This window comes from Homalodisca vitripennis, chromosome 5 (genome assembly GCF_021130785.1).
Source record: "Homalodisca vitripennis isolate AUS2020 chromosome 5, UT_GWSS_2.1, whole genome shotgun sequence".
In the NCBI taxonomy this organism is placed as follows: domain Eukaryota; kingdom Metazoa; phylum Arthropoda; class Insecta; order Hemiptera; family Cicadellidae; genus Homalodisca; species Homalodisca vitripennis.
In genome coordinates this window covers 35,293,747-35,318,802 of record NC_060211.1, presented here as the reverse complement: position 1 = coordinate 35,318,802, position 25,056 = coordinate 35,293,747, and the positions used below count along the sequence as shown (strand labels likewise).

Genomic DNA, 25,056 nt, shown 5'->3' with positions numbered 1-25,056 from the left:
AGAGTTTTTGATGCTGCTGCAGTTATTCAAGACAGTAATCCTTTTGAAGGGGTGAGAGAATCGTGCTTACGACGCTTCAGAATCTGCAACGAGTTACAAGGACGCCACTTTGAGCAACGATTATCAAAGTTTTACAGTAATGTAATCATTGATTTCTTAATAATAAATATTATGTTCAATAAAATTTTTCAAACACATTGAATTAATTACGCTGTTTCACACAATTGCCATGTAAGAAAACCCTATACCCAACCATAACGTAGCCCTATTAACATTTTTTTCTAAGATTTAAAAACCAGGATTCACAATTGGTTAAGAACTTTTTTAAAATTTACCTTAAAACAAATTAAAAAAATAAATATTAAATTTCAGGTTATAATGTTGTTCGCTATTTTAATAAAGAACCTTAAAAAGTTTATTCGTAAAAATCCACTACATTGTTGTATGTACTTGCAATGCATGGATTTAACCTGTTTTTACGTTTGGTGCTGTAACTCAGTTATTTGTTATTCAATCTTTTTGAAACAAAAAAATTGTTGAATTGGTAATAAAATATGCTAAAAAAAGTTACCCTGGTGAATTTGTTGTCAAAGTAGCCGTTTCAAAGCTAATACAATTTGAAAATTTTTGAACGGCCGCCATTTTGAAATGCAATGAGATATTTGTTTTATTTTTTTGATTGAAAAGGACCAACACTAGGTTAACATAACTGTAAGGTTTGGTTCTGTATCTTAAGTGGTTTTTGAGTAGTAATTTATTTCCCAAAAAACACATACAGACAGACAGACGCTAAACGAAGCGAAATAGGGCACCTGTTATATTGCATTATTTGTTAGTTTTTTCCTGCTGAACAATGTGACAAAGTTTGTTCGAATGGTTGCTGGACACCCTGTATATTACACAGCCAAACCTTAGAGAGTTAACAACAATAAGTTTATAATACTGTAACTTCTAAAAGATGGCTAACGTCTCCGTAAAATATTTTTACAAGATAGTAACACACGAGATATCTTTCTTTGTAACGTGCCTTAAGATAAAAACAAACTAACTACATTTAAACAGTGCTAAGATGAGAGTTTGACATATCAGCAGGTTTTGAAATATGTATAAAAATCTCTCCGCTGCCACGGAGTAAACAGCGGCACAACAAAGGCGGCAGGCGGCACGTCACGTATAATTTATTCTGATCGAGCAGCTTCCTGGTGCCAGCAGGACAGGATCAAGAAATCACTGCTTCCTGCCAACATTCCTACATTTCAAACTTCACCAGTCGGTGAACAGTCGCTTATCGACGAAATCGTTAGATTATATTCTAGGTAAATTATTATCTGATTGTTGCTAGACGATAACGGCTATATAAGTATTTTATCTGTGTCCCACATTATCTGAAATGCAGACAAGACAAGAAACTGCTTGTCAAAGTGCCTTTGTTCCTTTGTTTTGCTTTTACGCGTATACTACTCGACCGATTGTACTGAAATTTTTACATGGACATAATTACGGTTCTCCGGCCCACTGTTATTTAAATTAGTGAAAATCCCTTCTTGATCACTACAGTTTGTAAATATTAAATGAAAGAGTCTGTCAAATGTAAACAACTGTTATGTGTAAACATTTTTCGATTTCAGTTCATATTTTCTATTTTTTTACACTTATATTCAGTAAATTGTTTAAAGAGTAACAATAATTATTCACGCCGTTTTAGATTTTCAGCGATTAGGTTAGTACTCATCTACCTTGGAAATGTCACATAAGATGGTCAGAATTTCACTCCCTTTGAAGCAGTCGACAGGAACTAAGCTAGATGAAATTCGATGGACTATTCTTTTGAATTTATTTACTAATTCCAGCTCTAAATGTTCTAAAATATTAAAACAACTTTTACTATAAAACAAAAGACTGATATATAAAACCTTGTTTAGTTCTATTCTGACAGAAGCTGGTTTCTGTGATCTGTGATATATATTTTCTTGATCGGGGAACAAGATAAAATCAACTAAGTAACAAAACATAGTAACAACGGAGAAAATTACAATGGTAATTGTTATAAACATTTTGACGTATTTTCTTGGTCGTGGCAATAAAGCAACCCCAACATAGCCGTCAGAAACACAATCCACTCCAACCAGAAGTGCTCCTGCATACGTAAAACCTACAAAATCGTGTGAGAAGCCGTGGGTAACCGCTAGTTAAGCACACATGAACTTCTATTAAAATTACATTTAGTTTGACTTTTATTCTGTTTATTGCATGTGTATACCTTGTGAGCCACGTATTGTTTTACTGCATTACGTTTTAAAATATCAACTTTAGAAAATAAAAACACATGAGTTGTTTATTGTTGATATATATTTATGTTATAATATTTGTATCTAATATATATGTTGATAAATATTTCAAAAAATGTTCATATATAAGTAAAAACTTTTTCATATGATTAGTGGTGGTCTCCTGAGTACGTGTTAAAATACAGTAACAGTGTTAAATGTACAGTAACAGCATTTAAAGTTTTTTTAGTTCTTTTTGTAATGGTTAAAATAATATTAAGCCATACTGGGTCTTAATTTACAACCTGTATAGGATTGACGAGCATATTCAGTGGATTATACTACACAATGTAATGTAACTACAGATAAGAACATTACTATATTGCAACTCACTTATATTGAAGAAGTCAGCCATGCTGTTATAATGTAACGTCTTGCTAACAACAACACTCCGGAACAACTGTGATATCACTAATCACTATCTCACTGACGCAAGTGAGCGATCAGAACTGGCTTCGTTATCTGTGCTTTTTATTAATGCAAGATTCCAACCGGCTCCTCAGGGTCAGATTAGCATTTGCTATCTTTGGCACACACGGAAACAATAACACTTTCTGTTAATTGAAATTCACTCTATAAAATATTATCGTATATCCATTACAATTTCTAGGCAAGTTAGACTGTTCTTGTTGATATGTTTAAATCATCGCTCTCTGTTGTTTTTGGTTTAGGCTGGCAAGCTCTAATATTAACACTAATAGATGTTTAACAAGTATTTTGTTAAGTATTCACAAATAAAACTTCTACTTTTAATAAATAAAAATTTAGCAATCATAATATTTATTTTTGTAACAGGGATGTAACATACAAGATGGACATTTTCTCAGGTAGATGAGTACGTAATTCTTGGACATACGTAGAAGAAACATACATTTTAAATAAATCGATTATCTCTTTTTTCAGACTTGTAAAAATTAAAAACATAACTGACGTTAACAATACGATTTTTACAATTTCAGGGTAAGTTAGATTGTTTTTGTTTATATGCTTAAATAATCGCTTTCTGTTGTTCTTCGTTCAGACTGGCAAGCTTTAATATTAACACTAATAAAAGTTTAACAAGTTTTTTTGTTGTTAAGTATGCATAGCCTAAATAAAAATTCAGTATGCATAAACAAAAATTTATTTTTTAAATATTAATCATAATAGTTATTTTTGTAACGGTTAAGTTAATTTTGTAATATTTTATTAATCCCATTATCTGTGTTAAAAGAAATTATAAAAAAAGTTCAACGCTAAAAATTGTAAAAGTTTTAAAATTATGCCTCACTAGGGTTACACCTAATGTAAACTTGGGTGGAATTACTAAGAAATTCTGGTAATTAGTAATTTTAAGGCAAAGAACAAAGAGCAGGAAAATAAACTGAAAATTCTTGAACATACGTACAAGAAGCATGCATTTTGATTAAGCGATTATCTCCTTTTTCAGACCTGTAAAAAGTAAAAACCATAACTGACGTAAAAATATGTACACTTCATTTGAGAATAAAATAAAAAGAAAGGTTTTCTATTTCTATAAGACACTAAATGGCAAAACAAAATGTATAAATTCGTGATTAGTAAACATATTATGTATGGAGTACTATTGAAATCATACTACGGTATTAATTAAGTTTTGAATACCAGTTTACTAACCGTTGTATGTTGTATTTTTATGTACATATCGTGCAGCAATCTTTATAGGGATAATGTAAATGTAACCAATTCACTGGGAATAACAATTGAGTAGGCTTCACTGTTAGTTTCTTAGATTTAACTCGATAATTTTGCAAGTTATAAAACATTATGTTTTCTAATGAATGACTACTACTACTATGTTTTATACGTGACGCTTCAAAAGCTCTTTGTACTCGTATGACCTTGTAAATATCACGAAATGATAAAAATATAAGATTTTTTAATACTGTGATAACTATAATTTCAGTTATTAATTTCTGTACACTTAAAACAATTATAGGAAACGGCAAATAATTCAAATAAAAGCTTCGATAAAATTTAAAACGGAAAACAAGAGGTGGGAACGGATGAAAATAACCAGTGTTTTTAAGTATGACACTTAAATTAGCTAATAGAAATATTACAACGTGGTTTCATTAAAGAAACAATTGCTAGGCAACACATGAGAGACCTGAATAACTGTGTTATAACATCAATCTCCTGAGAGACTTCCAGATGTATTGGCACGAGTTGTTACAAAGCACTCATCCACCTGTGGGGTCGAGGTTGTGAGTCTTTGCTTTGAACCTTTACATTCAATTCCCCGTTGTCACAATATATTGCGTTTTCAAACAATGCTAACAAAGTGTGTATGTGATTATGTGGGAGGGGGGTCTGTAGTCGGTGAAGTGGTTTATTGTTGGTTCAAGAGTTAGATAATCGATTTCAGTGAGTTCACTTTTACCTCCAGATTTAGGAATTGCCTCCTAAAGGTCTTAGAGTACTTACTTTTTACTCAGATCACAAAGTCCTTTTATGCAAGAACCACATATACCTTTAGAAACCCCATTTCCTTCATCTTTAGCAGCGCCTCATCCGAATGTAAACTGAATAAAAAACTCACTGGCTTAAATTTTGTCCCTTGAGCTTTCTTTAGTTTGATGACCAAAGAAGTGATCCAACCACATTCTGGAAGTTAACCTTGTCCGTCCTTTCTTGATTGTTGACTTAGTGTGCGAACGCTATTCTTTTTGTTCAGTACGGGACACATTCGATCCGGTTTTGCAATGTTGCCTCTCGTGTAGGTTAATTCAAGGTAATAATCAACTCATTAACTCATTTTGACAGCTGAGAATTTTGGGTGAACGTCTTTGGATTTTGACAACGGGCATGCGATCTCTTGAGATTGTTGCGAAACTTCCGTGACTAGGACGAGATTTAGTGACTACACACCGTTCGGGTTCCTTCCAATCGCCTAGTCCCTTATCTTTGTTTTTATGATAACGTAGACTGTGATTGCATCCTTCGATATTTCAATCAAAAAATACATTTTACAACCATGTTCTCTTCATCCTAAAGGGGTAGATTCTTCGATCCCTTTTTGTAATATTTTTATGAACATTTTCTACATTATATTAAACTTTTTTTTATATATGGACTAATGTTTTTTAGGTCTATTCAATTCGATGATTTCGTATAGCGTGTTTTATTTTAATGTATCATAATGTAATTAGTCTAGCCATGTTCCATTACAGGTACAGTGAAATAAATTATAATGTAGGTCAATAGTTTTCTAGTAAGTAGTAAAGAAATTAATTGCCTTTTGTTATCAAAGAAAGGAATTTTACTTGTCTCTTCACTATCATCAACTCTGGAATTCGAGCATCCTACTGTGTAAATTGAACAAGCTCATTCAATTGTGTATTATTTTACTGTACGCGCAAGTTGGTGCAAGAGTGTCAGAAGGTGTGAAATGGAGGAGCTTGACTCAATATTCGTTTAGAAGTAACAGGTATAACTATAAAGTTGTAGTTGTAGTTAGGTTTACTGTTGTTCTTATAGGACTAACTATTGCTATTTACTCAATATTGCAGTACAAACCAAAATATCCAGTTTCCTAATTTTTTTAGAAAACAATAAATACTTAATATATTGAAAAGTTTTATCTCAGTGTAAAAAAAATCCCAGTATAAGATGTAAGTTACATTCAGTTTATAATTGCTGTATACGTAAAACATAATTCCGTATACTTTAGTTCATAAAACACAGTTCAGTTCCTTTTCATATCTTTGTCAATAATGTATGTACAATAATATACAAGCAGAAATGAGAACAGTATGGCGAAAAATTATAAAAAGATGGAGTCTGTAATAAATTAGACATATTGATTGAGTAAATTGGCGATTGGTAGCTAATTGGCTAAACTACAACTGAGTTACAGGTCCATCCCCTCAATTCACCTGAATAAGCCGATGGTTTATAGGTAGTTAAGGTTTAGCATTGTTCACTGAATATGTCTGTCCACAAAGAGATAGTCCAAGGATTTTATTGTGGTAACAATGATTCAACACGGTGTGACGCGGAATAATGTAGATGACTGTAAAGTATTGTGTATTAATATACGATACTATAATATAATATAGCAATATCCTGGTATGGGGTGATTCAGCTAAGGTGTCATGAACTAAAAGTAGGAGAAATATTAAAGCTAAAACAAGCAAACATCAATGAAAAATGTATCCCCCTGTATATTACTTAAAATTTAAAACGTTTAAGGAAAAAATTACAACTGAACTGGAGATCCCAGTTTCGAATCTAAAAATGTTCTATTTTGAATCTGTAACATATAAGCTAGCGTATACTTTAAAGATCTTATTGAAGACACATATTGGTAAACTTTTTTTTCAAAACAATTTATCGTTTCAAAAAATTTTAGACCAGAACATGGTTTTACATAAAACCCATTATTTTCTACAAGTTTAAAAGGAGAATAATAAAACTATACAATTACTAATCTGTAATTTAAAATGATATGTCACATGAAGATATTTACTAAAAATATGCCCACTAAGCTTGTTTAAAAAAATTAATATTTTTATAAATCACAAGATTAGAAGTGTAAATGGAAGGGTACATAACGTTGTATATAATTCTGGTTATGTTAAAAAAACATTGTTATATTTAAACCATGTGTCTTTGTACCAATGTGTAAAAAATTATTCAGTATTATTGGTGTAAATTATAATTGCTATATGTTAAAACGTATCTCTGTGCGACATGGGGGCTTAACACTCTTGTAAACAGATTTGAAGAAAGATTTTTATGCAACATTTCATATAATTGTTTCAAAATGGTGGACAAAATATACAAGCTCAAAAGTTTAAAAATAGCTCTGTGTTACCTCATAAATAAAATAAAAAAATATTTAAAATAATTAACGCGTAATGACTTTCCTTTAAACCGTCACAGCTCAGATTAATTAGTAGAAAGACTAATATCTGTGCATGTAGGCCTATTCAGAGCACACACACACACACACACACACACACACACACACACACACACACACACACACACACACACACACACACACACACACACACACACACACACACACACACACACCAGTAACTGAGTCCATATTGTAACACTAGGTTGTTACGGATTTAAATTAAATGTCACATGAACATAGCCTTACATGTTCCTGATGAAAAGTGTTGCAAAGAATAAAATTAATTTTTAAATTTTATATTCTTTACAGCTGTTTTTAGTTTTAAAGTGGCTAAAACAGTGGTAAATGTGTATTGAACTGAAAATAAATTGTCGCCCTTGAAACTGCATTTTCCAACCATATACTTAACTATAGATTATTGTTCTTTATGTGGACAGATATTCCCTTATAAGGATTCAGCATTGTAGCATTACAGGAGAAAACACTCAGCGATGGTCTTTGTGAATTATAAAGATTCGAACAACACAATAGTCGTCCTCTCTTGTTTGATATCTGATTGTGTCGAGGGTCTAAATGTAGAAACGCTTTATAAAATATGTTACGCAATGTGTTTCTCGGAATTCTATAGTTAGATATCTTTATTGACACGTGCTCCTTCATAGATATCTAACTCGGTTTAATATAAATTGCAGTATATCAAATAAACACGTTTTCAACATTAATATAGGTCTAATGAATTACGCAATGTATTTATACATATTAATAGTAAACATTGCATCCACTATTTGAAATTGGGATTTCTAACATTAGAGTTTTATTTCAAACATAAAAAGTATAATCCTTCTAAAATTGTTTTTATAAAGGCACATTTACAGATTATCATCACTTAAAAAGTATAAACAAAAATATTTGGTTACATTGCTTCTACTTTATAAAACAACCCGCGGCTTCGCACGCAATTTCCCGTTGAAAACAGTACACTATATTCACTTATTCTTTTTTTCTCACATTCTAAACATTGCTGAGATAATTGATATTCGTTCCTTCGTGAGCCTCTTGGGCGCATTATGTACCATATTCCTGCCTCTATCTTTCGTGGTTTTTTGGTAGGTGTTGATAAGTTATTCAGAACAATTAATGTATATGGATGAATCTCGGTAAACTAATTAGGTTATAAAGAATCAAATTCGGTCTGTTAAAATTATTTTTCTTTCTAAGATATTTCCAGTATTATTTAGGAGTGTGCCTTCAAGAAAATGTATCAAAGAAACCCAATTTCGATCATAAAGTGTCTTCTTTCGGCTCTTTTCATTTACCTTCGATGTAACAAAATTCGATTATCTTATACGCAAACATTCACGGATTTGTAGAATGAGGTTGTTTTCATAATAGCGTTTAATAGTATTTTCATTGCATTAGATAGTTTAATGATCATTGGTGCAATCTGAATTTAAAATTAGGCAATGACGTCTTCTATGCAACCTGCATTACACTACTGATCAAGCACTTTACAATAAAAATTTTCAAAATTTTAAACGTAAACAAATGTTTCTGCCTCTTTGATGTACTTCAGCTGAAAGTATCAACAGCTGTTAAGTATCAGTTCACTTTTTATTACGTGTCGTAGCGCAGTCTGTCGGATCCAATATAAAACACTCCAACATCAACAACAATTATTTATAATTAAAAAATTAGTTAAATAAACTATTTAAATTGGACCAAAATTGTAAATCTAAACCATTCTTGATTTCCACTGAAAACAGACACAAAATTTCATCAAAATCGGTCCAATAGTTTCTGAGTCTATAAAGGGCAAACACATAAACATTCATTTATATATATATATATAGATTTATGTTTATTTTTTATAACTAATGTTATGCTAACGGGCAAAAGAATGTTATATTACAAATTTATTTGAAGTACTAAACTGTTAGATGTTTAGGGTCTGTTGACACTAAGTCAATAATAATACGGTATAATAATTCCAAATACTTCAATTAAATATTCACGCAGAAAATGAAAAAAATAGTATTGTACTCGGCAAGAATAATACAAACAACTGTAACCGAAGTATTACAGTCCACTACACCTAAAATAACTTCCAGTAAAGTTGTTTACTCGTGTAATTATAATAAAACTTAAAAGTTACAAAACAGATTTGAATGAATATTTCAGAGAAGGCTCCTGATAGGTAAACTTATAAACAATATGAATGTAGAAGCCCGCAAAATTAAACTCAAATATCTTTTCTGCGAACTACTTAACATTCTTTATGATTTGTGTTGTCGTCCAGTACAATAATCCGCAGATATGCATTCAAGAGCACTACTAATGTTTTAAACGTACGTATAACGTTTATTATAGTTTGCTTGGCTAAGAGGATTGCCTCATAATCCGAAATAGAAATTATGATGCTATAACCTCCATCTGGTAGTACGCTTTGGTAAGAAGTGTAGTTATAGAACCCTGTTCAAATATCTTAAGATGGTCTTACTATTGTTTTTAACCCATAAAATACTTATTTTAAATAAGTAAAAATTTGCAATTTAAATATATACGGAATAATAATTTTAGTTTATACTTTAACAATATTTAATAATAGCTCAATTCACATAAACATTTCAGTATTTTCTCCCTTAAATTACTTTTTACCTGTAGTTAATTTGTTTTTATTTACAATTACTTGTTTCTTTCATTCAAAAATTGAAACCTAACCAAGATTTGTCGATTATAATGAACTGTAAATAATGAAAAGTTTCGTGTCCATCGGTTCGATTTACGCTTACAATCTTACTCACGCATAAGAACTTCTCTCCTTTTTGTAATAGGCACATTTATTCCTTTTTTCAAATATCCAACTGTGCTAAAAACACGCTAATCCCTTTTGTATGTAACTCTGGCTGCTGCGATTGTTACAGAAGAGAACATTATAGACCTGACACATTTAAGACCGATTAGCACTGTTATATGAATCACCTAAATCTGGTTCTAAAGTCAAGAATGAAAGCATCTGGATCGAAATCAAATAAACACACTGGTTATTAGGGGCGTTTGATTTATAGTAAATATATTGTAAATTAGAACAAAAATATTATTTATCTGGTATACCAATATTGCATAGATGAGTAAAAATATTTATGTCCAGGGTGGAAAGTGAAAAATACGTTGGCTCATTCAAACTACAGTTATTCATATACGTTTTTAGTCGGTTACAAAGGAATAATTCAACGGTTTAAAGTTTAGTTACTATCAAGATAAATTGCATTTCCAAAAGTAAAACATTGGCTGAGTTATCATGATGACCAATCATACATAAACGGCGCAGATACCCCGGGAATTAATGATGGAGATAGGTAACGTTGAGTCATGAAGCAGATATGATGTGTGACGCCATACGAGAGCGACTGAATCAGATATAACCCCTTACTGTGAAAATCTATATTAGCGTTGTGTATATGAACGTATGATTTTTTAGAGCAGTAAAAGATCTGAGACGGTTGTTAATAAGTAATATCAAGCACCCATAAGTCTTAGAGAAAAATGATATTTTGCACTGTATAATCACCCGAACTTTAATTTTCTCAAGTACTTTTCTATAGTAAAAAGTGATCATCAGCTCACAAATCTTTATGAGGTTCGATGTGTGAGGAAATTGGAAACGTAATACTTTATTTAGGTATTGTGTGTTAAAACCAGGAGATACGTAAACAAGTTTTATCGTCATCAACCGACCATGCAACGGTCACCTATTTGAATGAAAGTAGCAAATATATGCTTTAAAAATAGGAGAGTTCCTATTTGCCTTATTCTACTCAACCTCAAGAACCACTGGCCTGTGTGAGAATCCTGTCAAATAGAACGAGAGTGGATACAAAACAAGGTCAATTGTACTAATAAAAAGTGCAAGTGCCACAGGCAGGAATATACTCTAATCTGCACTATCTCTAACCCACACGCAAAGTGCGATATCGGACCGCTCAACCGTCAGCTCTCAAGCTCTTTCTTTATCTACGTAGCTCTTGGTAATATCACTATTATTTCCTTGTTTCTAAAGGATGATTGGTTTTAAATGTGTCAAGCTCAAACAAATATGAATTGAGAATATATTATTTTTTGTATGAGATTGTAAAATTACACCAATCATGAAGGTGAGCGGTTTTTCCACTACGACGTATGTGTTCTCTTTTTGTGTTTACTACGTTTATCTCGTTTTAAAATCATTCTTTTCCGTATTGTTAGGTGATTGAATCCATAGTGCTAACTACTAAAATATACTTGTAGTACTTATTAATTTGTGGTGTTTATAGAGTTTTTTTTTTACTATTTGTTTCCATATTATTACGAGAGCACTTATCACCATAGTACTTAACTAATATACGCCAGTAATAGAGTTTAATTACAAACACTCACTGAAACAACCAATCCACAGTGGCCAGCAGCTATCATTTAAGAGCCATGTGGAACAAGCTTTTAGAGCTCTATTGACGTTTTGCTGCCTAGGCTTCACTGGTTGATCGATAAAATCTACTCATACGCTTTCATGGTCATATGGTTTCAGCAAGACAGATCCAGACTGTTTTAAAATATAGGAAATAGAACATTAATATTTTCGTGAATAATATACCTGGTGTTTCTTGGTATTGTATTGATCTTGTATACATTTCTCATAGATGTGATACGTCAGGGTTGATAATACACGTTTTTGGAACCATATAGATAGAGATGCAGGATGGGAACCATTTTTGAAAAAAAAAACATTGTTCTAAAAAAGTTTAACAGGCGACTTAATATTGAACATCTTACCCAAATCTGTCATGGCTTTTCTAGGGATGATTTCTTCACCTAAGACTGATATTTCACTGGAATCAAGCCTAGGGAAGAGAAATATTGAGTGATACATGCCCACTACTTTTGGAGATGTTTTAGTGAAGAATCTCTTAACAAAATGGTTGTATGGTATAATTTCACGGTATTAATTCCCTAAAGCTAAATATTGAAACTAACATTTTTTCGGAAGTTTCATTTGCAAATATCCTTTACAGAACTTGACATTGTGATTTCACCCAATAGTTTTGTGGATTTTAGTGGAAGCTAGAATGGCGAATTCCTAAGAAAGAAGCCTTGGGAAAATAAGGGAAAACTCTTCTGCCTATCAAATTTGGGTGCTTTGTTACCCAAATTTAATGTTCGTTGCATTCTGTGCAGAGTTTGTAAATGTTGAAATATGACGACTACAGATTGAAAATCCTTGCTTTTATCACTTATTGACAACAGAAGATGACTTATATGAAGATGACAAGAAGTTAATTCTGTACTAGACTAGTGTTTGAATAGTTTATTTAACGAAGGTATGTTTTAATATTAACGTTCACGTTAGTTTTCCACTTCAGTTATAATCGACTCCGATTCGGAGGTAAAACAGCGCCAAAATCCGCGTGATGTTTGACTAACAGTAAATAACTGATGCAGAAACACAGAGAATTAATTATGGGAATAGTAAGATTGAGTGATGAAGCAGCTGTGGCATATGACGTCATGTCGTATAAAGGTGATATGAGAGCGGTGGAATCACATGCATCCTTTCTATACAAACATGTACTTTGATGACACAACTCAGTAAGTATTATTTCGTCTTTAATGTCCTTTATGTAATGTATAATAGTGTAACACTGTAGTTGTTTATAGTTGGACACACACCCCACAGTTACACCAAAGAGCTCTTAATGTTGTTTATCAATTAATTTGTTTGACCTATTTCTGTCACAAAGGTGTTAAATAACCAAAGGAACTGCTCGCAGAAGCAATTATCTGTCAAACGGCTATTGATATTCGTAAAAGCGGTATAATAGCTAATTGGGAAGTTTAATATCAATTAGTGCAAATGACGTGGCAGAGCTTGAACGCTTAGTTTATTAACTTACACTAGCCATTTGTACAATTTTGTTAATATGTTGTTAATATCACGTTACATCACATGATCAAAATATTACATTGTTTGACTGTCCTCAAATTATCCTTACAATGCACTGTTTGATTAACACTGATGTATTACAAAATTAACTACTTATTTAGATGAATTTGATAATAAATTTAACTAATTTTAACTAAATTGGATAGCAAGTTTTTATAATTTAAACTAATTAGAGCGGTAAAATCAGAATAGTTGACTATTGGGCTCATTAACAGTACTGTTACTTAATGAGAGTTGGTATTATTTAGTACTCAGTTATATAAAAAAGTATTTATATTCCTAGTTTATTAACGAATTCTTAAACTGGACATCTTTAGATTCGTAATTAGTTTTCCAAACAGATCATTATAACTGTACATTTTTATCATAAGCCGTTTTCAGGATATAAAAGTTTGAGGCTTTTAAGAATCCACCATTTAAAAAATAACGCTTGTAAAAAGGTGTTTTTTCGATTATTTTGTCTTTGTAAAGTGAAAAATGTAGCTTAAGTAATTATCGAGATTAAAAAAAGGTGAAATACAATATTTATACCTGCCTTTAGTCTAGGGTAATGTCTGAATAAGTTGATAGAGAGTTTAGGGACACCCTGCATATAAATGTCTCTTGGAAAGTAATACATATCTTTGTTGGTTGAACAGAAAAGAAAACTCTACAAGGCAGAAAAGAGTGTTGTCAAGGAGCCGATTTTGCATAACAACTTGATCGTACTTAAAATATTCGTTGATTTATTTCACCAATGAATTCGTACAGACTGTAATGTTAAAGTTATGAATGATGTATTTTTACGGATGGAAGATATTCTTATGTAAATTTCCATTGCATTACTTCAGACTATAAATATAAAATGAAAATAAAAGCAGAATCTGCTTTAATAGTATATGGAAATTTAACATAAGAAAGTAATATTGAGATGTTCTTGAGTCATAATTTATTTGATAATATGTTGTCATAATGGTCCAAATTTTGTAAAACAGTGGTATCAGGCATATTTTCCATGTGCATCGTAAAGCTCCTGAGCGTCATTAAGGCCAGGGATAGTAAATTCTTTTATTAACAATATTTTTTTATTCGGAGAATGTGTCCACCATGAATTTATGAGAAGATCAATGATTGTTAGAACAGATCCCTAAACTCCCTAAGCTGACTCAGTCCGGGAAGCAGGGAAGTTTCGTAAAGGCTCCAATACGTGTACTTAAAACACCCTCAAGAATCCTTGAGGACACAGGGAGGAGTCTCAAACTCGGCAGCTTATGATCTAATTGCATCTGGTCCTGAAGCTTGGAGTTCTAGCCTGTGTTCTTTATATTTTTAATAGTAGATGATAAAATATTTTATTTCCGTTTAACAATACAAATATATTTGGTTGCTTTAATCGAATTTTCTTATATTCTTAAGGTTTATGACATTATCTCCAATTTACCATCCGTCTTTCGTTTAAGCCATAATTATTTTAAAAAATATTGATTATTATTTACAGTCATTCAATAATTTAGCCACTTGAATTGTCTTGTGGGTAGCAATTACCAAGAAACATTTCCATTCAATCGAATTATTAGTTTGCTAATTGAAAACAGATTATTACTATAAATAAAAATGAAATGAAATTTTAGAAAGGCCAAGAAAGGCTGAGCAAAACGTATCCAATAGTGTGGATGTATGCTCAGGTGTTCCTACGAGGCTGTCTACACTTTTCCATTGCCCAGTCCGAGTAAACTGCTCAGGAAACAATGCTTGTAAGAAGGTAACCCGATGTAAAGTAATATATTTTACAGCATTTCCAGTCTTCACCACTGCGAATCGATATGTTTTCAAATACAGTTTAAGATCTGTTTTATACGATAGTAACAGTTTTAACCATATGATGATGTATTATTTAATTACCGGCTATTAAGAATTTCAGATGTCCAGATCTCTTAGTGGAATTTGCCAATAATAATAACTACCATTAGTTTGACTTGTGTTTTTAAGGAAGATCACGTTTGGTACTATCTATGCTTGTCTTTGTAAATTGGCTGCTGCCGTTGGAAAAATAAAATAAAATAAAATAATCAATGTGAAATTGAGAATTTCACAAAAGCTAGGAAGTATCCAGATTCTTTTGCAAGTTAGAGGTGAGTTTTGTTTGAAGACTTGAAAATTAGATATACTTTATATATTAGTGTGTATAATAAGTGTTCATAAAATGTGAGGAACAGTTTTGGGATGTGGTTGAATTGGTGAGAGTAAACCAAATATTTGCTTTAACACTTTAATGTTTATAATAAACAATTCATTAAAAACTGTTTAAGTTACGGTGTTGATTTTTGTAATTTTTGTTTGCTCGACTTGCAAGGATGGTATTGTTTGCTGTTAAATCGTTAATAGTTTCAAAATGACAGCCGTTTTAATGGGTTTATGTACAATTTCGTGAAGACCGACTGGAAGAGAAAACATTTCTAGATGCATAAAATATAGCTTGTAAAAGGACAAACCTTTTGATTCATTAATTGTTATAAAAGGAATTAAATAACAAAGTTATTTGCTTTTGTTTTTATGTCAGTTGTTTTAGTAAACATACTGGTGCAATCCACTAAAGTCAATAAGTATACAGGTTCAGGAACAGATTCCATGAAAATAGTGAACGCATTTATTCCGTTTATTATTAACAATTAAGGTATCAATATATTTGTCTTTACACAATCTATCTATTATGCATATGATAATGTTTTATTTTACTCGGTTTTCTTTTAAATATTTACAACATTACAGTAACTGAAACAGTTTCTGAGTCCTGATTTTTATTAACACTGGGGGATAGCGCTATATGAAACGAAGTAGAGCATTAAAAGGTGCTTTTTTATTTATTTTAACCTATTTAACCATATGTTAAAACATTTCCCAAATTTTCAAACTCTTTGGGTATATGATTATATGAGTGTATCTGTTGATATCTACGCTGGCCTAAAGCGTAAAAATTGTTATTTGTGTAACGTCGAAGGTCACAGTACCCCGTCCCCCATCCCAAGAGAGAAGTTTTGACCGCAGGAGTCGGGATGAAGCGGAGTGCGGTTATTCTCTCGAGAGTGACAGAGAACTTCTCTCTCACGATGCTCATCACTCAACTTGACTTCTACCTAAAATCACTTTCATAAACTGCACGTTTAAACCTATGTTATGATTTACTAACCATTGTAAATAATTCTGAATGCAAACATAACATGAATATCTCATGAATAGTTTTGTTAATAACGATTGTGAGGCTTTAGTTTAACGTTAAAGAGATATTAATTAATTTATATTTGAAAATAGTGTGTATTGTTTATTTTCAACCAAAATTTTCTTTATTTTTAGATACAGTTGCAAAGGAACAAAATACTGAAATATTACAAGTGTAATTAAATGTAGTTAAATATTTGTACTTAAGTGAAACTGTACTAAGTGGCATGCTTATAAACAGATGGAATATAAAATCATATGGGGTTTGAAAATGCAACCAAGAGCAACACATGTAGCCTAACTATCTGAATATATCTCTATGTAGAATGTATGGAATAACGGGACCCGTTGGCCTGGTCGAGTAACAGACCTCATTGATGCTGCATGCAACATTCATGTCTATTGCTCACTTCATTCATGAGACGTCATGCAGAGAGATAGACAGATGACATTGACGTAACGTCCGTTCAAGATATTCGCAAAGTGTTTAAGGAATTAGAACCACACAGAAAATAAACCTTATTATTTCCCCAGCAGACAATTGAGAAATTTTGTCAGCTTACTGAGTGATGAGTACAATGTCACTCAGCCACTACCCATTGATGAATATTTTCAAATATAGAACTCAGCCTTGTTTATGTAGAATTAAGTATAGAACAAATTTGTTATTAAGAACTCAAAAGAGCCTATAAAAGTCCTAGTAGCTTGAAATCGTGTAGTTGTCCATCTACCCGTGCATTATATCTTGATTTAATGGTTCAAGTAACTTGAAAATTAAAACTTATACAAGGAGTAAGTCTATTGATTTTATGGTAATATAGGTTGAAAATAAAAGTAAAATTACAGTGAAGTATTTTTTTAAATGACAAATATTATTTTGTAAAACAGAATTTATATTTTTTAATTGAAAGTCAATGAAAAAGACATATTATGTGAAATAAACTAAAAAAGTGCGAGTATAAACAGAAGTTCCTATATGGCAATCACCCCAACCCTCAGTTCCAAATACCTACGCGACCCTTTGTTCAAAACAACCTCCTCCCTCATCCCTCCCATTCCAGCGGACCAGCTCTGATAGATGTGCAGGAATGTCTGCATGTCACCGGCGTTCCTTTCTAACTACGGAACGCTTTCTAACTATATACCATAATGGTATCCAATATGCAAACAATGTCGCAGATATATTTACAAACATGGTGTAAATTAAGTCCTGGTACGCTTGGATATATTCCAAACGAATTGAGATATAAATGTACAACCTTCACCAGAATAATTAACTTAGTTTTTGAATATTTTGAGGGTATCAAAAATTTTACTGCTCTTCCAAAAGGGGTAGAAGGGGATAACTTTAAAATTAAAAAAATATGTATTAAATGGGACATGTCACAAGATAGGGGTTGCAGTTTGAAAATTTAAAGTTGCCTTCACGTACCCCTTTTTTAAAAGGGGTTAATATTTTTTATCATTAAAAAAATTCCAAAAAGTACTTTAATAGGTATATTGAAGATTTAAATCAATATCTCAATCTATTTGGAAAATATCCCGGCGTGTTAGGACTGATTTTACACCCTGTATAAAGGTATGTGCAAATAGCATTCTGAGTAATCAATTAACTGACTCTTGCAATTAATTAGGACTAAAGTTCAATATTTTATCAAATGCCATAATATATTATATACTAAGTTTCTGAGATTAAAAAAGATTTTTTCAATTAATTGGCTGAGCGTAAGTGAAGCCTGTCACTTGAATAGCAGGAACACTTATTCATGTCTGTCTGTCCGTATAAGCCTGAAGCGAATGAACTATGTAGGTAACCAACTGGTGCATATCTCTTCTTCATTTGGTTGAGCGTTAGCGAACCATGGTGGCAAATAGAAAACCACAGAATAAGCTAACGGCATGTTATCAAGTGACATCAACAAATGTGTTCCGTTTCGTTCTATCGGGTAATTCCAAACTTTTTGAGTTGCGCAGTGTTTACTTAAAGTTCTGTATATTTCTAGAACAGATTCTAAAATAAAACAACGACCCTTTCAGTTGGTATCCTCATTGGGTATTGTAAAGAATAGGTCTTGAAGTTATGATATAGTGATAGAGTGCAGAAAGTCATCATATCTCTATCAATGATTATGAATGACAGCTATAGTCAGATATATTTTTTTCTGTAAATGTATGTACATTTTTGAAATAGAGGTTTTTGTAAACTCTGTATATTTAGCCGTTCATGTCAATTTTACAGATTACACTCCCTATTGAAGGTTGCATGCGATGTATAAATTTAGACTATGCAAAACAGATTTTAATTTATTTTGTACTTATTACGCATTTGTAATTTAGGATACAAACTGAATGATTAAAATTTCTTAGTTACAATATTTTTATATATTTTTACAGTTATTATCCTTCTGAATTAAAATTAAATCAGATACAACGATTACGCAATAAGTAATAACCCAGCTTCTATTAATGTTACAAAATAAAGACTAAAACTTGATTTCATTTCAAATTGTTATAAAATATAAAAAGAGCCAAGGCGAGGCAGCTGTTTGGAAGAAAGTTTGATATTAGCTATAAAAAGTATTGAAAATAGCTCCAACTCAACTCCAGAGATGTATAAATCTTCCTTCACAGGAGAAGGGAATATTATATTTCTTTTCATATCATTTTATTTTTACTATTTATTATCAATATTTAAAGCAGGAAATAATAGGAGGTATTTCCGTATTTTCCAGCTGCTGAGCAAGAAAAAGAACTTTTCGTATATTCATAACACATTTATTTTAATTCATTGTAACTAGATCCAACTTTTTAATATTACATGTCAATATCGTGAAGCTAATGGCTATGTTAAGCTTATATGTTTAACTTCCTTATTTTACTATTATTTATTAAATCTACTGGTAACAACAACAAGGAAAATTGCGTAATTTCAGACTCAAACTTCAACTGATCGAATCCATGCTTTATACTGCACAGTGCTGTTTAATTACTTAAAATATACGTATCATTCATTTAATTTAAATTAACATAATTAAGAAGAAAATTATGTTTGTGTTCTACAATTCTAAAAGAGAACGCGTTTCACACAGAGAGCAGCGTTGCGTTTTTAGTAATTAAGTAATGTATTTCCATTAGGGAGTTCTTTTTCGTTTTATAAGTGAAACAAACATTTTTCATAAAAATGAGTAATTACTTCTATTGTACGGAAATTTTTATAAAATTTGAAACTGGAAAAGGCCTATGAATTTTCTTTGGTTTGGATGGAATTTCTTTATGGTTTAAAGGTAGAAAGAAATGTTCTTAAACTATAGTAAACGTTTTACATAACGATTCCTATTGGAATACAACTTTTCATTTGTTGAAGAAGTTTCAATAATTTGTTTGATCGACAGTGATTCGGAAGATGAGAGAGAAGAGCTAAGTGGTCTGAAACGTTTCAGATATATAATTGTTTCCTCTGTAACAATTAAAACTGTTCTTAGTTATCCTTTATAAAACCGTAGTTCGTCCTCTGCTGGAGTACTGCTGCCTTGTTGGGTCACCTCATCAGGCCTTCCACATTGAACTGCTAAACAGAGTGCACATCCGTTTCATCAGAACTCTGAGAACAAGGCTCGGGTATCGTTAAATGGACAACCCAATCCGCACTGTAGAGGATCTGTACGGCATCCAACCACTCTCTTTACTCTCAAGGTATCAACTTTCTGCAAGGGTTAGTCAAAGGTGAGACAGATTTCCCTGACTACTGGAAGCTGTAGAATTGACTGTGCCGAGAGGGACTCGCTTGAGATAAGTTTTTTGTAGGCATTTCCAGCCAACTAATTACACCCGCAACCACGGCATCTCCAGGCTCCTGAGGATTAGCGAAGTGGCTTCCTCTTCCGTCAACTCCTTCAGGAACTCTTCTCTCCGTACTGATGCCTTTGAGTCCCTGAGAGACTGGAGGTGAGTGATACGGGAGATGCGTCGCCATTATTATGTTTGCTTTTAGTTCGTTATTTTTATGAAATCTCTGTTTTATACTTTGGTTCTTATCAATTAAAATACCTTGTTATTTTTTGCTTGCTTTATGTTTTGTTTTTATTGTATATTTGTTACATATTGTTGATTCTTTCAGGTCTTTATTATTGTTACGATGTTATTCCACTAGTATGTTTATTGTGAGATCTTTCGAATATTTAATATAGTTATGATGTTTTTTCACTCATATATTTATTGTTAAGTCTTTCAAATCTTTATTATTATTACTATGTTACTCTTATTATGTTGAATGTTGGTCCTTCAAATTGATTTTTAAAAGATCCCTACTACTTGTTATGATTCTTTCTTGTAGATTATTATGTTATAGCCTATCGTTATTGTTATTATATTAACTGTCTATTTGTGCGATAAGTGATTTGCATGTTTGCTAGTATTAAGTCTTTGCTATCTTATTTGTAATATTAGTAAAATTAATGTTATACTGTTGGAATAAAAAAATAATAATAATAATAACAATTACAACACCCTAAGACACGTATCTGAAGGGTTAGAGTGTTTGAGTGTAGTTTAATATTTGAAAGAAGAACTTCGCACTTATCAAAGGAAGAAGAGCTCTTAGGCGTAATTAAAACCGCAAAATGAACTGCTTTTAGAACTAAGCGTATTGTACGTTACAAAACTTAAGATCGTCTCAAGTTATTTGAAATGGGTTCGATAACTAAATTCCTTACCAAAGAGTACTGCCAGATGGAGTTTATAGCACCATAAAGTCTATTTTAGGTAGCGATATTTTCAGATAATGCGGCATTCTTCTTAGCCAGCAATCTTTTACAAACAAACCCTTATGTCTATCTGTAACAACATTGCTAGTGCTGTCGAACGATAATAATTAACTTAATTTAATTACAGAGTATTGTACTGACTAATAAGACAAATCGTAAAGAATATTAAGTAATGAATAGAAAAAATATGTTTTCTTGATTTAATGAATTATACGTGCACATAGTTTACAAGTATGTTTTTCAGCAGCCTTTTGAACATGCAAATAAACTAGAGTAACTTGGTTTAATAATAATTGTTTTTAGTTTTCTAACAGAATAATAAAAAAGAGTTTTTCATTTTATGCGTTGAATTCGTAATGGCCATATAGGGTCATAAAAACACACTTTTAATACTTACAAAATGTTCTAGGTAATAGTTCTTTTACTGGTAAGGATAATGGCTATTAAACATAAACATGAAAGTGGGTATAAAATGGAAAAAAGCATTAATTTTGAAAAGATAAAAGGATTTGCCACCCCTCAGTGGAAGCTTTTGTTTTCAAATGTTTTCAGCAAAATTACTTGGATGAATTTACACAGCACTTATACTCAGCCTTATATATATATATATATATATATATATATATATATATATATACAAATATAGCTTTATAATAGTTTATGTCTAGAGCACCCTTTGTTCTAGAATTGTCCTACGGGAGGTAGACAATCAAAACGAAGAAAAATTGTACTAAATTCGTTTTTTTAAACATCCTGCGGAAAGCAAGGCTTCATTAACGCTAAGCCATTTGAACGTCATGTAAGAAAGTTGATCTTATATAAATTCGATTTTTTATATACAATAGTAATGAAACGTCATGCAAAAGTTGAAGTATATGTCTCATTTATATTTTGAGTTATCGTGCGGAAAGCCAAATTGATTGACAGGCTTTGTTGAAACGTTCCCAGCTACTCAAGTGATTGGCTGACTAACGCTCAGCTAATAATAAAACACAAACAAGAGTTACATTTGGAGTTTAACTCCAGTTCACCTTCCTTTTATTGCAGCGTGTGGTATCTGTCTCAGAATTGACTCCTGGAATGTGAAGTCATGTTCGTCTGAAGAGATCTAAAGAACGTCGGGAATCAACGATCCCTGCCAAAGCTACGTTATGAACAGTTAAGTGTAAAGAAGTATGAACAGTACGCGGTTTAATAGGGCCGTTGTTTAGTTACAATACCTGAATACACATAATTTTGTGACCGCCATCAAAGTTTCCCGGTCTTGCCTCGTCGAAATAGTATTAAAGCAATTAAATATATAGAGTGATTTGGCTTTGCTTTGGAGATTCATCCCTGAATACACATAATTTAGTGACCGCCATCAAAGTTTCCCGGTCTTGCCACGTCGAAATAGTATTGAAGCAATTATATATATATAGAGCGATTCGGCTTCCTGTGAAGATTCATCCCTGAATACACATAATTTAGTGACCGCCATCAAAGTTTCCCGGTCATGACGCGTCGAAATAGTATTGAAGCAATTAAATGTATAGAGTGATTTGGCTTTGCTTTGGAGATTCATCCCTGAATACACATAATTTTGTGACCGCCATCAAAGTTTCCCGGTCATGACGCGTCGAAATAGTATTGAAGCAATTAAATGTATAGAGTGATTTGGCTTTGCTTTGGAGATTCATCCCTGAATACACATAATTTAGTGACCGCCATCAAAGTTTCCCGGTCATGACGCGTCGAAATAGTATTGAAGCAATTAAATGTATAGAGTGATTTGCTTTGCTTTGGAGATTCATCCCTGAATACACATAATTTAGTGACCGCCATCAAAGTTTCCCGGTCATGACGCGTCGAAATAGTATTAAAGCAATTAAATGTATAGAGTATTCGGCTTTGCTGTTGAGATTCATCTTCACAAAACGGTGTTATGCCTTAATTGCCAATAAAACACTTCTGCTAATACAGGCGAGTTGAAGGGGCGGAGCTATAACGTGGTCGGTGATTGGAAAAAATCCAGTTAGCAACCAATATTAATTTGTGATCAATATGGCTTTCCTATCACAGCCATTAAGTGTTTTATTCACTATTCAACCCTTTAACGAGTTGAAGTACTTGTTACAAAATAGTGTTGATGTTCAAGAGCGTCATTTTTAATTTAGGTTGAATAGTGTTGTTGGTTAGAAGCTATTATTATGTTAATTATTGAATAATGAATGCAACATAGAACATAAAACAGCATGAATAAAGTATTACATTTTCAAACTCTTTCTCTTTAACTTTGTGCATGAGGACCGTTGAATAATAAATTGCTTGTCTAATACACTTAGGAGCTTCATGCTTCGTTTATACAGTTTTTGTTTCTAAAAATGTAGTAGTATGTTCAGTTTTTTTTATTTATAATGCTAATAACATTTGGTAAAGCGGTAATATTTGACTAAAGTGTATTATTTTATATCTCAAAAACTAATTAAATTTTAAGATCACTCCAGTGTTACGGCACTGTTATGTCAGTTCAGTTAAAAATTAAGAATTAAAATTAGTAATTACTTACTTAAAACTCAGTGTAATTAGCAAAAAGGATTTAATTGCATACACCCCACAATGTTCACAATGATATACTTGTACTGCACAATTGAAATTTGGAATATTTTGCGAAGAAACTTATTCTTACTTTTAGTACCTTATAAGTGCCTTATCTTGCCGAATTCTACTGCATGTTTTGTTTTATAACAGTGTTTCACCATGGTAAATTTCTTTGTATACTGATGTTTCGTGCGATTGACGTGTATATATTCAAAATTTTTTCTCAAATGTAGATTGAGCCATAAATACATCTTAATTCGTTGCTTCTAGACGTACTCAGTCCAATCATCCTCGTAACTAGAATAAGGTTTCTTAATGCCCGCTTGAATACGATTTTTATTTTATGTCCTTATATTCCTTCGTATCTTAACAAGCGTTTCTTGTATGTAATACAGTGTAGGACAGCCTTAGATGTACTCCACCCCGTCTATTAATAAAGAATCCGGATTGTTATCATGATTGGTGTGGTGAACGAGCATTAATGATTTTTGTGACAGGATCGATTCCTTTCCACGCCTATCTAGGTGTTAATAGCAACTATTCAATTTTAATTTGGTACAACATTAAAAAAGTGCGAGGATTAGTAACGGAAGACAACAGATTAGCTTTAGAATAAATATGTGAGGATTTATACATCAGTGTTGGTGCAGTCTGCTCAATTTTGACCAATGATTTTGAGTTTTAAACTGTTCTGCAAAGTCCTCAAATTGTTTTCACACCACCAAATACGCTAACCATTTTAGCTGCTCTAGATCTTATCCAATGTTCTGTAAACAACAATACCTTTTAAGGTCCATCATTACTGATGAGGGAACATGGTTTTAAGCATACGACCGATTTTAAGATGGAGCAGAGACACAACATAAATTAACGCAGCAACTTTTCGAAGTTCTTAACAGCGGCTTCAGAATCTGAAAACTCTGAGCGAAGCTTGTGATATCAGAAGAAAATTACTTTAAAGAGTTTTACTCTCAAAGCCCCTCTTCTGATAACGCTAATCCAGATATGTTTTCAATGGACCTCGCTTTTTCTAATTATCGGTTAGTGAAGTCTATTACTCAAGGACTGAACAACATTTCTCTTCTATATGCCTATCTGTTACCACGGTATATCGAAAAGGAGTCGATCGAGACCTAAACATTTTTATATTTTGCCATCATTCAGAACACTGGAAAATTCTTCTTCAATTTGTCTGTCTGCCTGTCTTCCGTAGGATATCTCGAGAATAATTTGAACTAATGATTTCAAACTTCGCATAATAATCTATTTCTACGTATACAAGCTTTTCACGATGTCTCTTTTCCATTTATTGGATTAGACTTAACAATA

The 25,056-nt window shown here is 32.1% G+C and overlaps 1 protein-coding gene across 3 annotated transcripts in view; it reads right to left on the bottom strand.

Moving 5' to 3' along the window:
• Positions 1-25,056, bottom strand: part of LOC124361990 (pyrokinin-1 receptor-like) — a 298,750-nt gene that overhangs the window by 179,649 nt on the left and 94,045 nt on the right. The window contains exon 1 of one of the 3 annotated variants that reach the window (XM_046816114.1): positions 2,661-3,090. The exons of the other annotated variants lie outside the window; for them this stretch is intronic. Coding sequence (XP_046672070.1) covers positions 2,661-2,682 — 22 coding nt within the window. The 5' untranslated portion in view covers positions 2,683-3,090. Of the gene's footprint in view, positions 1-2,660; positions 3,091-25,056 lie in introns of those variants that run through there. 3 annotated transcript variants of the gene reach the window in all.